Consider the following 22,258-nt stretch of genomic DNA (forward strand, 5'->3'; position numbering starts at 1 on the left):
GTCAGTCCCTTTCATCAAGTAATATATGGGACCTTTGTATTTCTTACATAAACTGCTTTAAGAATCCGATCTAATGGATAACACTTCTCCTTTTGGAGAGTGACATGCCACTGTAAGGAGACTTATAGGCCATGCAATGCTCCTCTGGGAAATTAAATATGCAAATTGCCTCTTCAAAGAGGAATAGGACCTGAACTGTAGTGCCATCCATTGAACGTAGCAATCCTAAAAGTGAATATTGACCCTTTAACAAACAAATTGAGATGCTGGTTTGGCTTATATCCTAAAGGCTACTTTACACGCTGCGATATCGGTCCCGATATCGCTAGCGTGGGTACCCGCCCTCATCTGTTGTGCGACACGGGCAAATCGCTGCCCGTGCCGCACAACATCGCGCAGACCCGTCACACATACTTACCTACCCGGCGACGTCGCTGTGACCGGCGAACCGCCTCCTTTCTAAGGGGGCGGTCCGTGTGACGTCACAGCGACGTCACTGAGCGGCCGCCCAATAGAAGCGGAGGGGCGGAAATGAGTGGCCGGAACATCCCGCCCACCTCCTTCCTTCCGCATAGTGGCCGGGAGGCAGGTAAGGAGAGGTTCCTCGTTTCTGCGGCGTCACACATAGCGATGTGTGCTGCCGCAGGAGCGACGAACTACATCGGTACTGCTGCAGTAACGATAATCGAGAATGGACAAAGATGTCATGCCATGCCATGTCACCGATGAGCGATTTTGCACGTTTTTGCAACGATGCAAAATCGCTCATCGGTGTCACACGCAGCAACATCGCTAATGCGGCCGGATGTGCGTCACAAATTCCGTGACCCCAACGACTCCGCATTAGCGATGTCACAGCGTGTAAAGCCCCCTTTAGTCGTTGACTGTTAAGATTACAACTTCCAATAGATGACGCTAGAGTTCAGGTCCTCATCCTCTCCAAAGGGGCAATTTGCATATTTATGAATCTGGTAATGCTGACGCAGACCCAAAAGGGCCCAGTACACATTAGAGAAAAGATGGGCAAACCCACTGAGTTTGGTTGGGCTAACCAACTATCTAATGTACGTGGGAGTGCCCTATTCTCCTCTGACAGATGATGTCTGAAAATCAAGCTTCCCAGCTTCCTGCTTACCGTGGGTGGGACGCACCTGAAGATTGACAGTTTAGGCCGGTGGCATAGTTGGGCGGTTGGTCCAAACTACACATTCTCAAATACTACAAGCAGAGGCTACTTTGCCTCTGCAGCACTGGCGGAGCACAGTAGGACTGAAGATGGCCAGATTTAGTGAGCTTCAGACCTGCACTTGCAAATTTGATTGCAAAGAGCTTGCAAACGTGTCTTTTGCCTAGGAAACCGGCCACCTCTGATACACTGCAGCAATGACCGGTAACTTGAACGGATTTATGACAAGCACTTTGAAATTTCACCCATTTATGATTATGAGATTTTTAATAATTTTGTTCTTAGGGTAGACATGACGCCATCATTGGTATCTGGCAGCAGATTACTCCCATCCCCCAATATAGAAAACTTGCATACTCTGCTGTATTGGGAGAGATAGTGGTCAGTTTGGTTGACAGCCATCTGACGTGTATGGTCACTGTTACTTCCTACAAACTAATAACTATGCCTTCCAGGGGATTAGATTATTATACACTGCATGCGGTATTGCCTACATATCCGAAATCCAAATGTCCAAACTTTCTTCTCACAAGGACTGAAGAAGTTACTGAGAGATTTCAAGCATTTAGCGTCAGTGTGTATAGCCCTCGCTTCTCATACATGTTGATTTTAGGATTACTAATAGATTGGGAAATCATTGTTTATATGGGTGTGTTCTCATGCAAAGGGTGTTACCAGAAGATGCCATAGGAGCGCATCGAGGAAGATCATTAAAACTGTTGTAATTCGTGGTAAAAGAGTGCCAAACTTCAGGTGCATTAAAGTAATGTGGAGTTTGTTGTATATACTTCTCCTTCCTTTACAACCCTCTTTTCTGTTTTAAATAACTGCATCAACAGCATACTATACCAAGGGGTTATACTGTGAGGAACTTAGGGGTTAACTGCGCAATGGGACCTCCACTAATTATGAAAATGGGGCACTGAGTCTTAGGCCCCCTTCACACGCACGTGAAAAAAACGAACCGTTTTTTCACGTACGTATTAAAGGGGTGGTTTGCTCCCTGTGTGCCGTGTTTGTGGCACATGCGTGTTCTCCGTATGTTATACGTAATAAAACACAGAGAACGGATAGTCCCACCTTACCTGATTCTTCCGGAGCTGTCTGTGGTGCTGAATGACAGCTCCGGCACAGGCCACGCCCCGCTGACGCTGGTTTTGGCCCCCAGTGAAGAAGATGCGTTGTTCAAATTCATTGGGGGACGGATGCAGGTGACAGCCGCGGCAGAGACTGCAGGGCTGGTGGAGGTGATTATGTGTTTGTTTTAATTTTAAAATGACACGTGTGTTTCTCCGGCGCGTGTCACGTGGGATCGCATCCACACTACATCTGTGTGGTAGGGGTGCGGTCCGTGTGACACCCGTGAAAAACGGACATGCCTCCGTATGGAGCACACGGGCTCACGTCTGCTCCATATGGATTCACGGGCCAATGTCTGACACATGCGTGCACATATACCAATTGATTTTAATGGGTATACGTGTGCCCGTGTCCCCGGTACATGCAGGCACGGACCTAGCACGTACCGGAGACACGTGCGTGTGAAGGGGGCTTTAAAGGGTAACCGTTATTTAACTTTTATTTCATAAATCAATAGTAACATGAAAATAAGCAGCTTTGTAATATTTCTTATCAGACAAATTTGCTTCTTTCTCTGCCAGAATTGATCAGCCATTATCAAAATTCACAATTCTGAGGTAAAATCTGTATTCAGTGAAGACTTTCCCATTACTGAGATAGGAGATGGCGGCTGTTACTGATGAGATGCTATGAAGATAGAAAATGAAGGAGGGGAGGAGCGCTACCTCTACGAGGGGCTGCTGATAAGTCTTTGGCTTTACCCAGAAAGAAATGAGATAGGTTGGTGAAACTTTACATTTATTCCACATACTCTCCACTGCTGTCAGCACACTTCTTACATCGGTATTCCAAGTTCTGTAAGCCTAGCAAAAAGAAGAATTTCGGTTGTGCCCCAAACCAGGCATCTGTGTGAAATTTGGTACCCTTGAGATGTTTCTTTAATAACGCCATCATATAGGGTGATACTGATGGTATCCATGAACAATAAATCCTTATGGCACGAATCTGACCACACACATGGGCTGTAGTATGGTCGTACCTTGTGCTCTACTGTTCCCTGCTGATACTTCTTCATTTTAGAGCCAAGCCGCATAAACCTTTCCAGCACTTTACCAATCTTGGCATGCAGCTCTAAATATTCTGCATAATCAGAGGAAAAGTCGTCTTCATACAATTTCCGCTGATCTTCAGATGTTATCGAGGTGTATTTACTGAATGGTACAAAAGAGAAGAAAGTTAGCCTATTGAGTGTAGTTACTAATTAATTTAATATAAAGATTTTGTTCTTACATTTTATGAACAATTTCTCATGATAATATATATATATATATATATTGTGAGACTGTGACCGGGGTTATCTATGACGGCCGGTATGTCTCGCTACGGTTGTGCTCACTCCATGATAGAAAGTAAATCCACTCTAGGGTTAATGCTGTTTCCCTACAGGCTGAAGGAAGGGTTAAATGGAATCAGGAACAAGGGCAGGTGTGCCGGGTGTGAGGGAGTGAACAGAACTCCCTGAGTTCTCTGCTGGAGAGACACATGTATATTGCTGTGGACTTTTGTTTGGACATTAAACCGTGTGCTGTGAACCTTAATGCCTGGATCCCGTGTCTTCTGCTGCGCAGCCGACCGTGCTACCTCACATATGGTGGAGAATCGGCGGGCATGACAGCCGGTGAGGTGAAGCATCCATCCCTGGTGACCCAGTAGCACATGTCCTGGATTCGAGCGGCTATACTACAGCCCAAACCCGGCGACGCCATGGAGGACATACTAAAGCAGCAGAAACAGACTAATGCACAGCTACAAGAGGCTAATGCACAGCAGCAACAGACCAATGCACACCTGCTCCGGGCGTTGGAACGTCAGCAGCAATCCTTGCAAATGCAGGACAAAAGGCACCAAGAACAGCTGGTTCAGGCCAATACACGTCAGAAGCAAGCCTTGCAATTGCAGGAACAAAGACATCAAGAACAGATGATTCTCCTGGCCAAGTCGATCCGTGCCGGACCGGCAGCAACAACCCCGGGACCGGGTGACGACTGCAGCGTCCGGAAAGCGGTGAGACAAGCGTTGCAAAAGATGACCCCGGGGGATGATGTGGAAGCGTTCCTGGCGGTGTTTGAGCGGGTGGCCGAGCGGGAAAAGCTGCCGACCCCCCAGTGGGCTGAGGTATTGTCGCCCTATCTGACGGGGGAACCCCAAAAAGCGTACCTGGACCTCTGTACCGAGGACGCCATTGACTATGTGACCCTGAAAGCCGAAATACTGGCTCGGTTGGGGTTGAATACCTATGTACGGGCTCAGCGGGTAAATCAGTGGTTCTATGAGGAAGCCAAACCCGTACGCTCCCAGGCCTATGACTTGTTGCATCTTGTAAAAAAGTGGTTGCAGCCTGACACTCTGAGCCCGGCGCAAATGGTGGAAAGGGTAGTAGTGGATCGTTTTGTGCGCACTTTACCCGTCACCGTTCAACGGTGGGTAGGACAGGGTGACCCGAGTACCCTGGACCAATTAGTGTCCCTGGTAGAGCGGCATGTGGCTACGCAGGACTTGATACGGGACACTGAGACTTTACGTACCGCCCGTCGGTCCGGCCCCTCCAAGCCTAGGGCCAAGGACCCACCGCTGACAACGGTGCAGGAGTCCCCTACCGTCCCGTCTGAGGCCGCGGCCGCCATTCCTGAGGTCCGGAAGGTTCTGTACCCTAAACGACAACCCGTCAAGGGGGTTTCCGTCCCCATTAGATGTTGGCGGTGCCAGCGGGTGGGACATATGGAAGCCCAGTGTCCACTGACCATGGAGCCCATGGATTGTGGGGTTACCCGGCGGGGTTCAATGTATGCTCAGGTGGTGTGTACCGCTGACCTGATCTCCCCAGAGACGGAGCCCCACTTGTGCCAAATACAGGTGAATGGATGTCCGGTTACAGGATTGTTGGATTCCGGAAGCTTAGTGACCCTTGTGCGATCCACCTTGAGGGCTCAAGTAAAGGCCACAGGACGTACCGTGGGGGTGGTTTGCATACATGGGGACCGCCGAGACTATCCCACGGGGATTGTCACCATCACAGCACCTTGCGGTCAGGTGCAACATGAGGTGGGACTTCTTAACACTCTTCCTTATGACGTGATCCTAGGAAGGGATCTGCCCTATTTTTGGACTTTATGGAGGGGACCCCCTAAGTCCCCTCAGATATTGGTCAGTCCGGGACCTGAGCCCTACAATCCTGAATCCGGGACGCCTGCCGTAGGGGTCCCCATGATAGGGACAGAGTGTGAACCCGATAGGTCACCCCTAGAGGTATTGGCAGGAGAGGCTGAGATGGTCGAGCCCATCCCGGAGTTGGAGGCGTCCCCGGATACGTTTGGGACAGCCCAACTCCAGGACCCTACGTTAATACATGCCCGGAGTCGGGTGACAGTAGTTGACGGGGTGGCACAGCTGCCCGGTGCCCAGGTAAGGTACCCCCATTTCGCTCTTAAGCAAGATTTACTCTACCGGGTAGATGAAATACGGGGCGTGGGGGTAGAACAGTTGGTGGTGCCCCAGCCGTATCGCCGGCGGGTACTCGACTTGGCTCATAAACACCTGATGAGTGGCCACCTAGGGGTCAAGAAAACGCAGGAGCGAATATTGCAAAGGTTCTATTGGCCCGGGGTCTTTGGGGAGGTAAAACGGTTCTGCGAAACCTGCCCGGAGTGTCAGCTTACCGCACCCCTGACCCACTTTCGCAGTCCGTTGGTACCGTTACCCATTATAGAAGTCCCTTTTGAACGGATAGGGATGGATCTGGTGGGGCCCCTCGTAAAGTCCGCTCGAGGGCACCAACACATCCTAGTGATCGTTGACTATGCCACCCGGTATCCCGAGGCGATACCTCTCAGACATACTGCAGCAAAGCTTATAGCTCAGGAGTTGTTTGCTGTGTTCTGCCGGGTGGGGTTGCCCAAGGAGATCCTTACGGATCAGGGGACCCCATTCATGTCTAAAGTGACCAAAGAGCTATGCCGGCTACTCCAGATCAAGCAGTTGCGTATGTCTGTGTATCATCCTCAAACGGACGGGTTAGTCGAGCGTTTCAATAAAACCCTGAAAACCATGCTCAAAAGGGTGATTTCAAAAGATGGGAAAGACTGGGATATGATGCTTCCCTATTTGATGTTTGCCATACGAGAGGTGCCACAGGCATCCACGGGGTTTTCGCCTTTTGAATTGTTATACGGGCGACATCCCCGGGGATTGTTGGACCTGGCAAAGGAAACATGGGAGCAAGAGCCCACCCCCCATAAAAGTGTGATTGAACACATTTTGGGTATGCAGAACCGCATAAGCGCGGTCATGCCAATTGTGAAGGAGCATTTACAGGAGGCTCAGGCCGCGCAAAGCGGCCGCTACAATAGACAAGCCACCGTGCGGACCTTTAAACCCGGGGATCGGGTGTTGGTATTAATCCCCACGGCGGAGAGTAAATTCCTGGCTCAGTGGCAAGGCCCCTACGAGATAAAGGAAAGAGTAGGGGTGGTTAACTATAAAGTATTGCAGCCCGGTAGGCGGAAACCTGAACAAATATACCATGTCAACCTATTAAAACCTTGGCAGGAACGGGAAAGCCTGATGGCTGTTTTTTCCCCACCTCCCTCCTCTTCGGGTCGTTCACATCCGGCTCCAGCGACCTCCGGAGAGGACGAACCGGAAGTAAGGATTGGAGAAGCCCTCACCAAGACTCAGAGGCGAGAGGCCAGACGGTTGGTTCAGCAGAACCCCGATGTCTTCTCCGAGCTGCCCGGTAGGACCAGTCTGATACGACATGATATTGTCACCGAGCCCCACCTGAAGGTACGCCTGAAGTCATACCGGGTACCGGAGGCTCGACGACAAGCCATATCGGAGGAAGTAAAGACAATGTTACGCCTGGGGGTCATCGAAAAATCCCGGAGTGAATGGGCTAGTCCGATTGTCCTAATACCAAAACCCGATGGCTCCTTAAGGTTCTGCAATGACTTTAGGAGATTGAATGAAATATCCAAGTTCGATCTCTACCCCATGCCCCGGGTGGATGAGCTGATTGATAGGCTGGGACAGGTGCGATATTTTACCACGCTCGACCTGACCAAGGGGTACTGGCAGGTGCCACTGACGGAGTCCGCCAAGGAGAAAACCGCTTTTGTTACGCCGGAGGGTCTCTTCCACTATGTTGTCTTGCCTTTTGGGTTACATGGCGCTCCGGCCACGTTCCAGAGGTTGATGGACTTAGTGCTGGAACCCCACCAGGCGTATGCATCAGCGTACCTGGATGACATCATTAATTACAGCTCCGATTGGCAGACCCACTTGGAACAGGTACAAGCGGTGGTGGACGCGCTTCGAACAGCCGGATTGACAGCCAATCCCAAGAAATGTGCATTGGGACTCACGGAAGCCCGCTACTTGGGCTACGTGATAGGCCAAGGAGTGATTAAGCCCCAAATTAACAAGGTTGAGGCGATCCAGAAGTGGCCTAGACCCCTGACCACGAAGCAGGTTAGGGCCTTCCTGGGTATCGTGGGGTACTACAGGAGGTTTGTAAAGGATTTTGCGGGACTATCAGCCCCCTTGACGGACCTTCTCAAAGGCAAGAAGTCCGTCATGGTGCGCTGGACTCCGCAGGCCGAGGACTCCTTCCGGGCCCTGAAGGAGGTCCTGTGCGGACAGCCCGTTCTTGTACACCCTGATTTCCGGAAGGAGTTCATAGTACAGACTGACGCCTCTGAGGTCGGCCTGGGGGCAGTGCTGTCTCAGGTGGTTCAGGGGGAGGAACACCCCGTCACCTTCTTGAGTAGGAAGCTCACCCCTCCCGAGCGGAATTATAGCGTAGTGGAGAAGGAGTGCCTGGCGATCAAGTGGGCCTTGGAGTCCCTACGCTATTACCTGCTGGGACGGCAGTTTCGCTTGGTGACGGATCACTCTCCACTGGTCTGGATGAGGTCCGCCAAGGAACGGAATGCCCGGGTTACCCGGTGGTTCCTTTCTCTGCAGCACTTCCGGTTTACGGTTGAACATAGGGCCGGTGGGTTGCAGGGCAACGCCAATGCCTTGTCCCGCGGCCCGTGTTTGATGGCGGGAGTTCAACCCCGCACGCTTGAACTGAGGGGGGGGTATGTGAGACTGTGACCGGGGTTATCTATGACGGCCGGTATGTCTCGCCCCGGTTGTGCTCACTCCATGATAGAAAGTAAATCCACTCTAGGGTTAATGCTGTTTCCCTACAGGCTGAAGGAAGGGTTAAATGGAATCAGGAACAAGGGCAGGTGTGCCGGGTGTGAGGGAGTGAACAGAACTCCCTGAGTTCTCTGCTGGAGAGGCACATGTATATTGCTGTGGACTTTTGTTTGGACATTAAACCGTGTGCTGTGAACCTTAATGCCTGGATCCCGTGTCTTCTGCTGCGCAGCCGACCGTGCTACCTCACAATATATATATATATATATATATATATATATATATATATATATATATATATATATATATATAAAATGTATATATACATACACAGTATACTGTATATATCCACAACCTGTCTCCTCCTTACATCTGTGACCTAGTCTCCCGGTACCTACCTGCATGCAACCTCAGATCCTCACAAGATCTCCTTCTCTACTCCTCTCTTATCTCCTCTTCCCACAATCGCGTACAAGACTTCTCCCGTACCTCCCCCATACTCTGGAACGCTCTACCTCAGCATATCAGACTCTCCCCTACCGTGGAAAGCTTCAAGAGGAACCTCAAGATCCACCTCTTCCACCAAGCCTACAACCTACAATAGCCCTCAGTCCAGTAGACCACTGCGCAACCAGCTCTGTCCTCACCTATTGTACCATCACCCATTCCCTGTAGACTGTGAGCCCTCGCGGGCAGGGTCCTCTCTCCTCCTATACCAGTCTGTTTTGTACTGTTAATGATTGTTGTATGTATACCCTCTTTCACTATAAAGCGCCATGGAATAAATGGTGCTATAATAATAAATAATAATAAATAATAATAATAATACTGTATATACCAGATGAAAGGAAATTCTAGTATGCGTTACCCTACTTGTCCACTAGGTGGCATCAGTGTCCTGAAATTCCCAATCTCCACGCTGCTGTATACACTGGGGAGGTCTTGTCAATCAGCGCTTTGGTGGAGGGTAGGAAGCAATATCCAATTATATGGTATTACACATATTCTGAAATATGAATTTCTGAAACTCTAAGCCTGCAGCTGTATTTGTTTTATTAACTGAGCCGATTTGGCACATAACATAGAAACAGGCTGGCTGAGCATACTCCGAAATGAAACTAACACATGTCAAGACTAATAAAAGAATGTAAAAATACACATTTAGGGGTAGAATACAAATATTCAGAGCACAAATGTTTATTGTTGAAATTATGCACACACTGCCTGAATTCATACAAGTTTGGACAATGCTATTTCATTCTATGTAGACTGCTGGTAGAAATGTGTGTTATTTATGGCTGAAAACCTTTTGCTTAATATACAGTGTTGTCAAATGTTTTAGGCAGATATGCAAAAAATGCTGCAAAGTTAGAGTGATGTCAAAAATAGAAGTTTTAACAGTTTCTTTTTATCAATCAATCTTTCAAGAGTTTTTTGCTACCTCGTCTGAGAAAAGCATGATGTAGGGGCAGAGACTCTGATTCCGGCCATGTATCACTTACTGGTGTGCTTGTTTCAATTTTCATAAAATTGCTGTTTTTTTCTGCTGCAGATCTATCAGAACATTGAATGTAGAGCTTTGTGTCACCCCGCCCACACCACTGATTGGTAGCTTTGTGCCAATGGCAAAAAGATGCCAATCAATGGTGGTGGTGAGCCTACATAATGCAGAGGGACTATATGGCATGAAACAACTAGTCCACTAGTGATAATCTCCTGCTGATAATTGTAGCAGTCTAGTAAGCAACACATCACTGGAATAAAGGTCTTTGGCCCTATATCATGCTTCTCTCAGATTACATAGCAAAAAGCTACTGACAGATTCCTTTCAACAAAAAAAAAAGCAAAATAATAAGAGAAAAATCTAAAGCAAATCAATATTTCGTGTGACTTGCCATTGTCTTCAAAACAGCATCTAGGTACAGTTGCAAGGAGGTTGTTCCAAATATCTCGGAAGAACTAACCACAGATCTGTGAATGTAGACTTGCAAAAATCTTTCTGTCTGCTCATGTAATCCCCACAGACTCGATGATGTTGAGAACAAAAAGGAAAAATGTTTTCAAATATAGAAGTGTTAATGGATTGCAACTTGTTAATTCATAAAAATGAATAATAGAAAAATCTAAACCACGTCAACATTTCCTGAGACCAAACTTTGCCTTCAAAACAGCATTAATTCTTCTAGATACACTTGCACTTAATTTATGAAGGAACTGGGCAAGGAGGTTGTTCCAAAAATCTTAGGCCGGCTTTGCACATTACGACATCGGATGCCGATGCTGCGATGTCAAGTGCGATAGTCCCCGCCCCCATCGTACGTGCGATATCTTGTGATAGCTGCCCTAGCGAACATTATCGCTACGGCAGCTTCACATGCACTCACCTGTCCTGCGACGTCGCTCTGGCCGGCGACCCGCCTCCTTCCTAAGGGGGCGGGTCGTGCGGCGTCACAGCGACGTCACACGGCAGGCGGCCAATAGCAACGGAGGGGCGGAGATGAGCAGGATGTAAACATCCCGCCCACCTCCTTCCTTCTTATAGCAGCCGGGACGCAGGTAAGGTGATGTTCCTCGCTCCTGCGGCTTTACACACAGCGATGTGTGCTGCCGCAGGAACGAGGAACAACATCGTACCTGTCGCTCCATCGGCATTATGGAAATGTCGGACCCTACACCAATGATACGATAACGACGCTTTTGCGCTCGTTCATCGTATCAAAAAGGTTTTACACACTATGACATCGCAAGTGACGCCGGATGTGCGTCACTTTCGATTTGACTCCACCGACATCGCACCTGCGATGTCGTAGTGTGCAAAGCCCGCCTTAGAGAACTAAGCACAGATCTGTGAATGTAGACGTGCAAAAATCTTTCTGTCTGTTCATGTGCCGTAATCCCACACAGACTCATTGCTCCTTACACTACAAATAGTTCTTAAAGGGTCAGTCCAAAACGAACTTTGATTTTGAGCCTAAATGACTATGTATTTAATGTAATAATCTAATAGCTTTTCTAATATGTTTTAATTACGGTATAAATTCACGATCATTCCCTCTTTAATCTGTTTTACTTAGTTATTCTTTACCTATTTCTGTTTTGATAACGTTCCATTTGAGAATTGCCTTTGCATATTGGGGTACTCATACAGGACATCATCAAGGGGCAGAGGCTACGGTCACTGCCTCAGTCTTTGTCCCCATTCTGAAACAAAGTGTCATCATTTACATCCATTTCACGGCTGAGATAGTCCCTGCTATACTGAGCATGTGTCATATTGTTAGTTCAGATGTATACTCAGTAGAAGCTCCCTTTTTACTATGCATTATTCTTATCAATGCACAGTGACAGTGCACTCCCTCATCGGCTCTGACTAGAAGTGTCAAGGCGGCAACAGAGCGAACTGTCAGCGCACATATATGGAGAGAAGGTGGCAAGCAGGCATCAGTCCTGCCCCAAAAGTGATGCCTGTTCCAGGGGAGGAGATGGTGCCTGCTCTCCCTGCTTGCCTTGTTCTCTGTCACTGTGCACAGAGACGAACATTGCACAGTAAAGCGGGCTTTACACACTGCGATATCGCCCGAATTTTGTCGTTGGGGTCACGGTTTTGGTGACGCACTTCCGCAATCGTTAGCGATATAGCTTTGTGTAACAGCGTTCAGCGATGTAAAATCGTCGCAAAAGCGTGATTTATCGCTAATCGGCTACACGGGTCCTAATTCCCAAAAATCGTTACTTCAGCAGTAACGAGGTTGTTCCTCGTTCCTGCGGCATCACACATCGCTGCGTGTGACGCCGCAGGAGCGAGGAACGTCTCCCTACCTGCCTCCCGGCCGCTATGCGGAAGGAAGGAGGTGGGCGGGATGTTACGTCCCGCTCATCTCCGCCCCTGCGCTGCGATTGGGCGGCGGTTCAGTGACGTCGCTGTGACGCCGCACGGACCGCCCCCTTAGAAAGGAGGCGGTTCGCCGGTCACAGCGACGTCGCCGGACAGGTAAGTATGTGTGACGGCTCTGGGCGATGTTGTGCGGCACGGGCAGCGATATGCCCATGTCGCGCAACAGATGGGGGCGGGTACGCACACTAGCGATATCGGGACCGATATCGCAGTGTGTAAAGTAGCCTTAAGAAAGGGGCTTCTACTGGGAATATGTCAGAATTGACAACCGATGCATGTTCAGTAGAGCGGGGGACTACCTGGGCACCGAAAGCGGACATCCCTGTAGATGGAACAGACAGAGAGTCAAAGAGTCAAGACACTTGAACAGGCCACCATGGGAGGTAGTGAGCTCTCCATCAATGGAAATCTTCAAGTGGAAGCTACATAAACATATAGCGAGGTGATTTAGGAAAACCTGCACTCGCAGGGGTTTGGACCCGATGGCCCTTGAGGTTCCTTCCAACTCTACCACAGGCTGTGCCAGTGATAAAGCAGTTAGATTAGAGAGGGAATGATTGGGGATTTTTAATTAAAACATCTGTTACAGCTAAATATTTCACATTTTGACTCATCAGTCCACAGCACCTGCCGCCATTGTTCTGCAACCAATTTCCTATGTTTTCATGCATAGTGGAGTCACTTGTTTCCATGTCGAGTGCAATTTTTCCATGAAGACCAGTTCTGGATAGATTTCTCTGAACAGTAATTGAGTATTGCTGAATCTTACTTGCTGCAGCCAGTTTTGGACTGATGGCAGTGCTGCTATATTCTAAGGGAATTAAGCATGATGCGTCTTTCATCTGCTGCGCTGTTTGCTTGGCGGACTATGGCGTCTGTGGTCCTCAATGTTGCCCATTTCTTGGTGTCCTCAATGCTGATAAATACAAGCTGATAATTTTCCATTCTGCAGTATCATCAAGGAGCATCACATTGATTCCAAATATATTCTGCATCAGGACAACAACCCCAAACATAAAGCTAATGTCATTTGGAACTATTAGCAGAGAACCAGGAGTCAGAACAAGAACAAGATGCAATAACCATCAGGGAAGCACTTGTTTGGCTGCAAAATGTTTCTGCTGTAGGAAAATGACCTGTATGCAAATCACATAGGCACAATGTCATGTTATGACTGATATAACGGACAAAGAGCTGAATCCTATCAGTGTGTATAGTACACACTGCTAGGATTCAGCACAATATACTGCCTGAAGATTAGTCCTGGCCTAGAAAACCTCTTTAATGATTTATGAAATGACACATTGGAGACAGCTGTGCAGTGTAGCTCCAGAAATGTTCACCTCCAGCCGCTGCCAGACGCTAAGGGTGCGACCGCACTTTGCGTTCACCTATTTGCAGTTCAAAACGCACCTTTTGGGCTTAATTGAGTTGACCAAAGTTGCCTCTTTCTGAACTTTAGCGCTAAAAACGCATCTGTATTTACCGCATTTTTGATGCGTTTTCAGCGCTTTTTACATGCGTTTTCACCTGCGTTTTGACAGATGCGTTTTGCACATCAAGACACTGCCTAATAAAGTTTAAACAGTCAAAAAGAATGAAAAAAGAGAAAAAAAAGGAAAAAATGTATATTAATGGGAAAAATAATGAAAATAGATATAAATCCTAAAATTATAGCGGTAATATACATTTTATTGGAAATATAGCAATAAATGCATATTTTTCTAAAATTAAATTGTCGGATTATGTGTGTGTGTAAAGGGACATATCAAATCATTATTTTGATGTCCAAAAAGCATGCGTTTTGGTAGTCTAAAACACATGTTTTCTGCACTGAAAAAGCAGGTAAAACGCAGGAATTTGAAGGAATCTTGGTTTTTGCCATTTCTCATTGACTTCAATGTTAGCAAAACGCACCCAAAATGGCAAAAACAATTGACATGCTGCTTCTTTGAACGCATGGTTTTTGCCACAAAATATGCAAATTAAACGCAGCGTTTAGAAACGCAAAGTGCGGTCTGAAAATCACCATTTTCCATTGACTTAGCTGGAAAATCAAAACGCATGCCTTTTGGCATGAAAAAGGTGCTTCTCAAAACGGACATAAAACGAATAAAAATAAATACAGCTGATCCGCAGGAGTGATGGGTGTTGGGTTTCACCTACTACCATAACACTTTATTGGCTACCTTTCAGTAAGATGTCCGCCAAAATGAACCCCACATACATGATGATATCCCCACAGTGAATTCCCTCACACAAGCACCGTATGAGGACCCCATAGGAACCCCAGCAAAGTTTGATGCTCCAACAACACAGAATGATTAAAATGATCCCAGTAGCCATACATTAGCAGAACAACAAATTGATGTATACTGAATTTGCTCCACATGAAGCCATAGTGAGTGTCAGCTCAAGGGAAGAGACAGCAGGTGGCGGATTTCAGTTGGCTACTGGATACGATCATAGGCCTAAAACACACTTCCGCAAAAAAAAGTATGTGTCTCACGTTCCGTTTTTCGTGTCCGTGTTCCGTTTTTTAGGGGCGTTTTTCGGGGTACGTATGGCATCCGTGTGATGGCGTATGCAAGCCGTGTGTGCGTGTAGAATGTCCGTATTGACATAAAATACGTACATGTGCTGTCCGTGTGCTGTCTGTGTGCTGTCCGTTTTTAAAGGCCCGCATTCTTACCAAATTAACAATTTTAATCATTCATCATGAGATCCTGGTGTTGTTGTTTGCTTTCAATTGTCCTAATAGATTGGTAACAAGTGTTTCAGATTTTCTGATGAAAAACGGACACGGATGATACGTGCTGAACACGGACATACTCCGTGTGCGGTCCGTGCAGGCAAGGACCCATAGACTTTAGCAGGTCCGTGCCTGCGTGCTGCCGGCCAAAAATGTACATGTCGTCCGTGTAGAAAAGCGCACACACGTACTTACCACACGGACACACGTTCCGTGAGATTTTATGTGTGTGTGCCATCTACCATTGAATAACATGGGTCTCCGTGTCTATGTGTCTCCGGTACGTGCAAATACGTACCGCACATGTACAAAAAAAACGGATGTGTGTTGCGGGTCATAAATGGATATTTGGACTTTCAGCAACCCCCTTCAATGTGCAAGTATCTAATTCATTTATCAACCTATGCAAAATACTAAAAAAAAAATCATAGCCCACCCGTATCTTTTTTCCATTGACCAAAATCTCTTTATAAAATCAATCCCTCTGACTGGATAGATATATCCTTACTATGGAGATTACATCAAGTACTGCCAAACAAAATACAGGCAGTGGTAATGGATTGGAACTGAATTCATTCACACAGGGATCTGCATTACATACATCAAAAAAAAAAATAGTTTTTAGAAACCTGGCCTGGAAGTAGGTGTCTGTCACATTAACATAGGGCTATATCCAGTGTCAGTCTGGGGTGCAAAGGGCCCACCAGTGACACGGATTATGGGAGCCCACTGACCAGCACCGTGCAATATTACCTCACCCGCCTTCATAATTGTGCTTATGCTTCTATATCATCATAAACTTGTTAATGATGAGATGCTGCCCTTGTCTGTAAATGTTGCATTAATGTACTGTGCCAAACACTGCAGATGTTGTGGGTGGACGGGGCCCACACATGCACAGGGGCCTACCGGGGAATTCACCGGTTACCCTTTGGGTCGGTCTAGTTACATCTATGACACCAGCAAAAAGGTTCTTCGTTCTTTTCTCTCTAAGGTGTCCCTGGCAATCAATATTAAAATAGATTAGCACATGACATATTGATTCCTCTAAAAAAATAAATAAAAAAAAAGGTTGTAAATAATCAGATTGTAGCTTTATAGTTGCCTATTACGTATTAATGCTGAATTATGGCTGTTGTTCAAGGGAACCTGTCACCAGATTTTTGCCACCTAATCTGAGAGCAGCATAATGGTCAGACAGAGACCCTGATTCCAGCAGTGTGTCACTTACTGGGCTGCTTAGTGTAATTTTAATAAAATCACTGTTTAATCAGCAGTAGATTATCATTACAGAACTACTTGGTGTGCTGCAGGTAGTCAGTATATTCATGAGCTCTGTATAACTTCTAGATCTGCAGCAGAAAAAACATTGATTTTATCAAAATGTCAGCAAACAGCTAAGCCCAAACCTATGGATGTGGTATTACTGGCGCCTATAGATCTTTATATGTTAGTGTCCCATCTGTACAACTACTCAGCATGGAAGGAGTTAAACTCTTGTTTCTGTATCCTGCGCCAAGAGACTTATCTCCTTATACATACTGTACTTAACCTTGAAAATGACTTCTGTCACCAGCCAAGGGGGTCTCTTAGCAGGGTTAATGAGCGCAATCGGCAAGGGACATCATGCACACAGTAAGTATGGAGTTCTTTACCACCTCACAATCCTACCTGAATATTTTGTTTTTCTGGATCCAGTATATGAAATTGGAAATTAGTTATATACTAGAATATTGCATATTTGTATGGATTATAAGATTATACAGATGTTTGGATATATGCCCTGCACAATAACATTTTACTACAAGTGTCCATTTATCTTTATTACATTTTTTACGGTAAAAATATAACAAACCTGGCTAAAAGAAAAACTTAGCAACCAATCACAGAACAGTTTTCATGTCACCTGAGCTGCTTTGAAAATGAAAACTGAGTTCTGATTGGTTGTTACGGGCTACAAACTTTCTTTTAGACAACCTTGATAAATTAGTCCTAAATTATGCGCCAATATTTGGCATGGGCTCTGTTCATCTACTGTGTGGATACAGTATTGTAAATCTGACATGTATTATATTTATCAGGTGAGAAGAGCACATACATTATACTTCGGAAATAAATGAACATTCATTTTAATTGCTGCTGTGGACATAACTATCTAGTGTATGTTTCCAGTAACATTGAGATCCAAGTGATCTGTTCAACAACGGGGATGTAGTGTCTAAATAAATTTAAAATACTCCAAATTCAATGATTTAAAGAGGTGCTTCATCCCTTCTCATTACTGGCCACACCGATATGTTGAAAAACAAGGTTTCTCTCAAATACCTTGTGTTGCTAATAATGCCTGTGAGCGGTGCTTTTGCGATCCGCTCATCCCCTTCTCGTGACCCCCCTGGGATCCGTGACCTCTGATATCTGGTGATGTCACGTCAACTGAGGCGGGCCTTCCTGAGTGACTGGGCTGTGGGGGCATTTCACCACTCATCACAGCCCATCATCGCTCCTGCTTGCGGCGCTCTGCAGTGGAGGGAGCAGAGAGAAGCTGGGCTGTGACAGTAGTCTGTGACAAGCGGTGAAACGCCACTCACAGCCCAATCACTCAGGAAGACCGCGGCCTGCCTCAGGTGAAAGGTCACAGAGCCCAGGGGTCACGCAAATGGGGTGAGCAGACCGCAATAGCGCCGCTCACAGGCTCTATTGGCAACACAGGGTATTTGAGAGAAACATTGTTTCTCAACACAATATCGATGTGGTCAGTAATGAAAAGGGATTAACCACCTCTTTAACATTTGCCACAGGTTGTTCACTATTGCAAAACTCAATACAGCAATAAAATACATATATTATATATAATATAAAATACAGGTATGTGTGGCGCCCTGGACAAGCCAGGGGCCACAGAGAACAGCACAACACACCCCACACTCCTGGTCAGGCACACCGAAGTCAGACTAAAACCCTTGCTGCCTTCCTCCAGGGGCTGATGTTCACACCAGGGGGTGGGCCAGGCGGTTGGTCCCGCCCACCGAGGAGTACACAGTCCTGGAGGCGGGAAAAGAGTTCAGTTCAGTTTGGGAGTTCAGTTTGGGAGTTCAGTGAGGAAAGTGGTAGCAGAGGAGACTGAAGTTGGTCCAGGTGTGTGGCCCGGACGGATCAGCAAGGTTGGCAGACGGTGGTGACCGTCTGCAGGAGTGGCCTATCGGAGTTTACCGTAAGGACCGTGGACGGGCGGTGGCCCAGCGGTACCGGACCGGTACGCAAAGAGAAGCCAGCACCATCCGGCAGGGGCTTACGGACCCCGGCAAGGCTAGGAGTCGCCGTGAATTTGCCAAATCCGTTAGCGAAGGGAACCTCCTGGGTTTCCCAGCGGCCAAGTCCCGAAAGAAGGCAACCGTCCAACCGAGAGAGGGAAACACAGTCACCGCCAAGGCTAAAGTTCCCAGGGCCAGAGACTGCGGGCAAAAGGGGCTCCTCCAGCCCATATCTAAGTGGGAAGCGGGTTATGGGTGGGAACACATTGGAACCGTTTACAGTACATAGGTGCAGGGAAAGGCAGTCACCATCAACCTGCCGGGAGAAACAACACCGCAGCCGTCTGTGGGACCCGTCCATCCAGCCGTGTATTTTACCGAGAACTGTGTCCTCATCATTGGCTGAGTGAGTACCACCGTGCCGTGCGGCACAGCGCTGCCCCCGCGACCCTGCACCTCACCAGGCCCTGTAACCCGCCTGCCAACCATCCCTACTCCATCCTCAACCCCTGGGACAACCAACCCCCTACCCACGGAGGGGAGAACTAACAACAAAGCTGCTCCCTGTCACCGCTCCCGGGATCCCCGTCTAGAGCAGCGGTGGTGTCACCAATATCACCATGACCGTGGGTGGCGTCTCGGACAATAACCAAAATCCCAACAATCAATCCCCATCCCTTTTCACTCACGGGCGAGGAACGCCGCTCGAGTCCCCGGGATCCGGCCCACCGCTCGATCCACCACCGAGCCGCAGCAGCGGCCGGACCCGAGCAGTGGGAGAGCGCAGCGTCCCCTTCTCCGCCCGCGACATATGTATATTATATGTACTACATCATCAAGGTTTCTCCCAGGCAAAGTTTTCATAGCAGACTTGGAGTCTACAGACAACAGTGAAGCACGAAGAAGGTTCCTTGTAAGTTTGGGATTGCACTTCAGCAAATGGAGTTGTAGATTTGGTCATGATAAATAGTGTCCTCAAGACTGAGAAATATAGGCAGGTACTTATCCATCATGCAATACCATCAGGGATTCTCTGATTGGTCCAAATCTATCCTACAGCAGGACAATTACCTAAAATATCCAGTCAATGTGGTTAAGAAGTATCTATAGCGTAAAGAGGAACAAGTTATCCTGAAAGTCATGATGTGGCCCCAACAAGGCCCTGCTCTCAACATCATCCAGTCTGTGTAAGATTACATGAAGAGACAGAAGGATTTGCACAAGTCTATCTCCACAGTAGATCTGTGGTTAGTTCTCAAAGATGTTTGGAACAACCTCCCTGCCCAGTTCCTTCAAAAATGATGTACAAGTGAATCTAGAGGAATTGATGCGGTTTTAAGTGCAAATGTTGATGTGATTTAAATTTTTCTACTGTTCATCGCTTTATTTTTATAAATTAATAAATGCAAACTAATAACACTTCAGAAATCTCAGACTTTGCTGGGAGAAGGAAATGCATGCATGTTGGTGCATCTTTGTGACCTCAAAAACGCACCAAAAACGCAGCAAAAAATGCCCTGTGTGAACTTAGCCTTATAATTGCCTGTACTATCGATATATGTTAAGTTTCTTGAAACAATAGTGGCCATTTAAGCTAAAAAACATTATTACATGAATAACCTACCTGAAATAATCAGGGACTTCTTCAGAGGATGACACGGAAAACTCTTCTTTTTCTAGAAGTAAAAAGCAAAGTATTTGCAATATTCAGAATTCAATAATGCACTGTATATAATACATTATATTGATATTGATATATATTGCACCCCTTGACACGTCATTACCAGTAATCTGTAAAAGTTCAGGTATGACTGCGGTTGTATCTCTATGTCACCAATGTCTCTTAAAGGTCTAGCAAGCTGGGATAAGCAGTGTCGGTGGGGCCTATTTATGGTAGAGCTGCTTGTCTATACATGTCCAGACTGTGATATGGAGATAACACTGTGGCCACCGGTGATTGTCTTTATATTACCTGAAGGCCAATTTACACAAGTTGATGTTCGGGATTCTCTGCCAGTGTAAATATGCCGGCAATCGCCCAACAGAAAAGCAAAACACTCACTCGTCAGATGATTGGATCATTCATGCCGGCATTACAATCATGTTTACCAGCAGCACATCATCATGTAGAAGCAATCTGTGCATGTGGAAGTCTGATCGGGGTGCCTGACCGACCACCGATTGGCTTCTATACAACCGATCTATTGTCATCTAAGCACCAAGATCCCCACCAATCGGCAGCACTTCTATAACAAATAAAACTTTTTTTCTCCAAATGATAGATATACTAAGTTGAGATAATGATGATGAGAAGAGTCATGAGATCGCAGCATAAGGCCCCCTTCACATGTCCGTATAAAAACCTGTACGAGAGGCACTGTCCGCTTTTGCCATCCGTGTTTATAATTAATCACCCATCCGTGTGTACATTTTTAGCAATGTGTGTCAAGACAGCCATGGATCCCCCCTTGGGGAGGAGGGGCGACATGACCAAGGGGGAGTTAGGGAGTGATGGGGTTAATAGGGACAGTTTGCTTGGCAGGCCTAATATGGCATTAAGGGGTGGTTTTAGCTTGGGAGGAAGAGGAGGAGTAGGGAAAGGGTTAGTCTGGGAGAGGAGGGGGTTACCTCCTCTTCTTCTTCCGGACGCCAAGAGATCAGCAGCACGAGTCACCATGGCTGATCTCCAGGAACTTCAGCGCCTGATTGCAGCAGCCATTGCAGCGCACAGGCCCCTGGCAGTGCAGACCCACATCAGGGCTGCCGGGGTTAACCCGTCGGCGCTTGCCCCTCGCTCCCCCAGCCGTGGTGTGCGCCAGTCGCGGCCCCCCCGCAGGTATTCCCCGGGTGCGGGGGGGGCGAGGAGGAGATGCCAGAGCCCCTCCAGGGACCCTCCGCAGCGGGCCGAGCAGCAGCGCAGTCCGGCTGCTGCTCCCAGCAGCAGCGGGAGGAATCTGCGTTCCAGACGCGGTGGTCGGGAGGTGGGAGTGGCCAGCGTGGGGCCTACTTCCGGTCCCGGCCTCCGGGCTGGATTTCCAGTGACAGCAGCGGCTCCAGGTCGGCAGCGCGCTCGGCGAGGGATGGAGGCCAGCAGTTCCCCCTGCAGTCGGCGGGGGGACCGAGGGGCTGCAGGCGGCGGTAGGTCCAGCGCCAGGGGGAGGTCTGTGGTGCCTGACCCTGGCGCGGCAGTGAGCAGGGGTGACGGCGTGAGCCATGCGGCGACCGCCCGGTCACTCAGGACCGCTGTGCAGCCCCCGGATGTGGCGGTGTCCCGTGGGAGCGGGAGGACCCAGCGGCAGGAGGCCTGCGGCGGCCCAGGAGGGCCAGAGGCGGCGACGGCTGGGATCCAGAGCCGGGCGTCCATCAGTCCACGTCCAGAGTCCCCTGGCAGTCGGCGAGGGGGTGGGCGCGGGCGCAAGAGGTCGAGGCCTGGGGTGCCGGCGCGGGGGACAGGACGGTCTCCTGGGCTGTCGCCCCAGGGCAAGAGACGGAGCGGGGACAGCACTGCCCACGCGGCGGCCCGGTTTGGCGGCCGTGGTGGGGGGGGTGCCGCGGCGGCGCCCCCCGGATGTCGGATGGAAGAAGATGTCAGCGGCGAGGATGAGGAGGTCGTGCTGTCGGAAGAGTCGGATGGTCGGCAGACGGAGGACAGCGAGGCTGCGGTATCGGGGGACGCTGAGCCGCGGTTGGGTGAGACGGCAGCGGGGGCGGCAGGGGCTGCGCTGGCGGGGAGTGTCGGGGGCGGGAGGGCGGCTGTGGACACGGCAGCGCCTGGCGGAGTAGCAGTGTGGAGCCAGTTGTTGGGGCTGTTGCAGGGGTTGGCGGCGGTAGCCGGGGCTGGGGGGGGGGGGCGGCGCAGGCGCCGGCGTGGGTGGGGACGACAGGTCGGG

General features: G+C 48.5%; 1 protein-coding gene across 1 annotated transcript in view; it reads right to left on the minus strand.

Moving 5' to 3' along the window:
* Nucleotides 1–22,258, minus strand: part of ELL3 (elongation factor for RNA polymerase II 3) — a 228,729-nt gene that overhangs the window by 13,827 nt on the left and 192,644 nt on the right. The window contains exons 9-10 of the mRNA XM_075345885.1: nt 19,993–20,044; nt 3,306–3,477 (exon numbers count right to left, since the gene is read on the minus strand). Coding sequence (XP_075202000.1) covers nt 3,306–3,477; nt 19,993–20,044 — 224 coding nt within the window. The remainder of the gene's footprint in view (nt 1–3,305; nt 3,478–19,992; nt 20,045–22,258) is intronic.

The sequence above is a fragment of the Anomaloglossus baeobatrachus genome, chromosome 4 (assembly GCF_048569485.1).
Source record: "Anomaloglossus baeobatrachus isolate aAnoBae1 chromosome 4, aAnoBae1.hap1, whole genome shotgun sequence".
Taxonomy (NCBI): Eukaryota; Metazoa; Chordata; class Amphibia; order Anura; family Aromobatidae; genus Anomaloglossus; species Anomaloglossus baeobatrachus.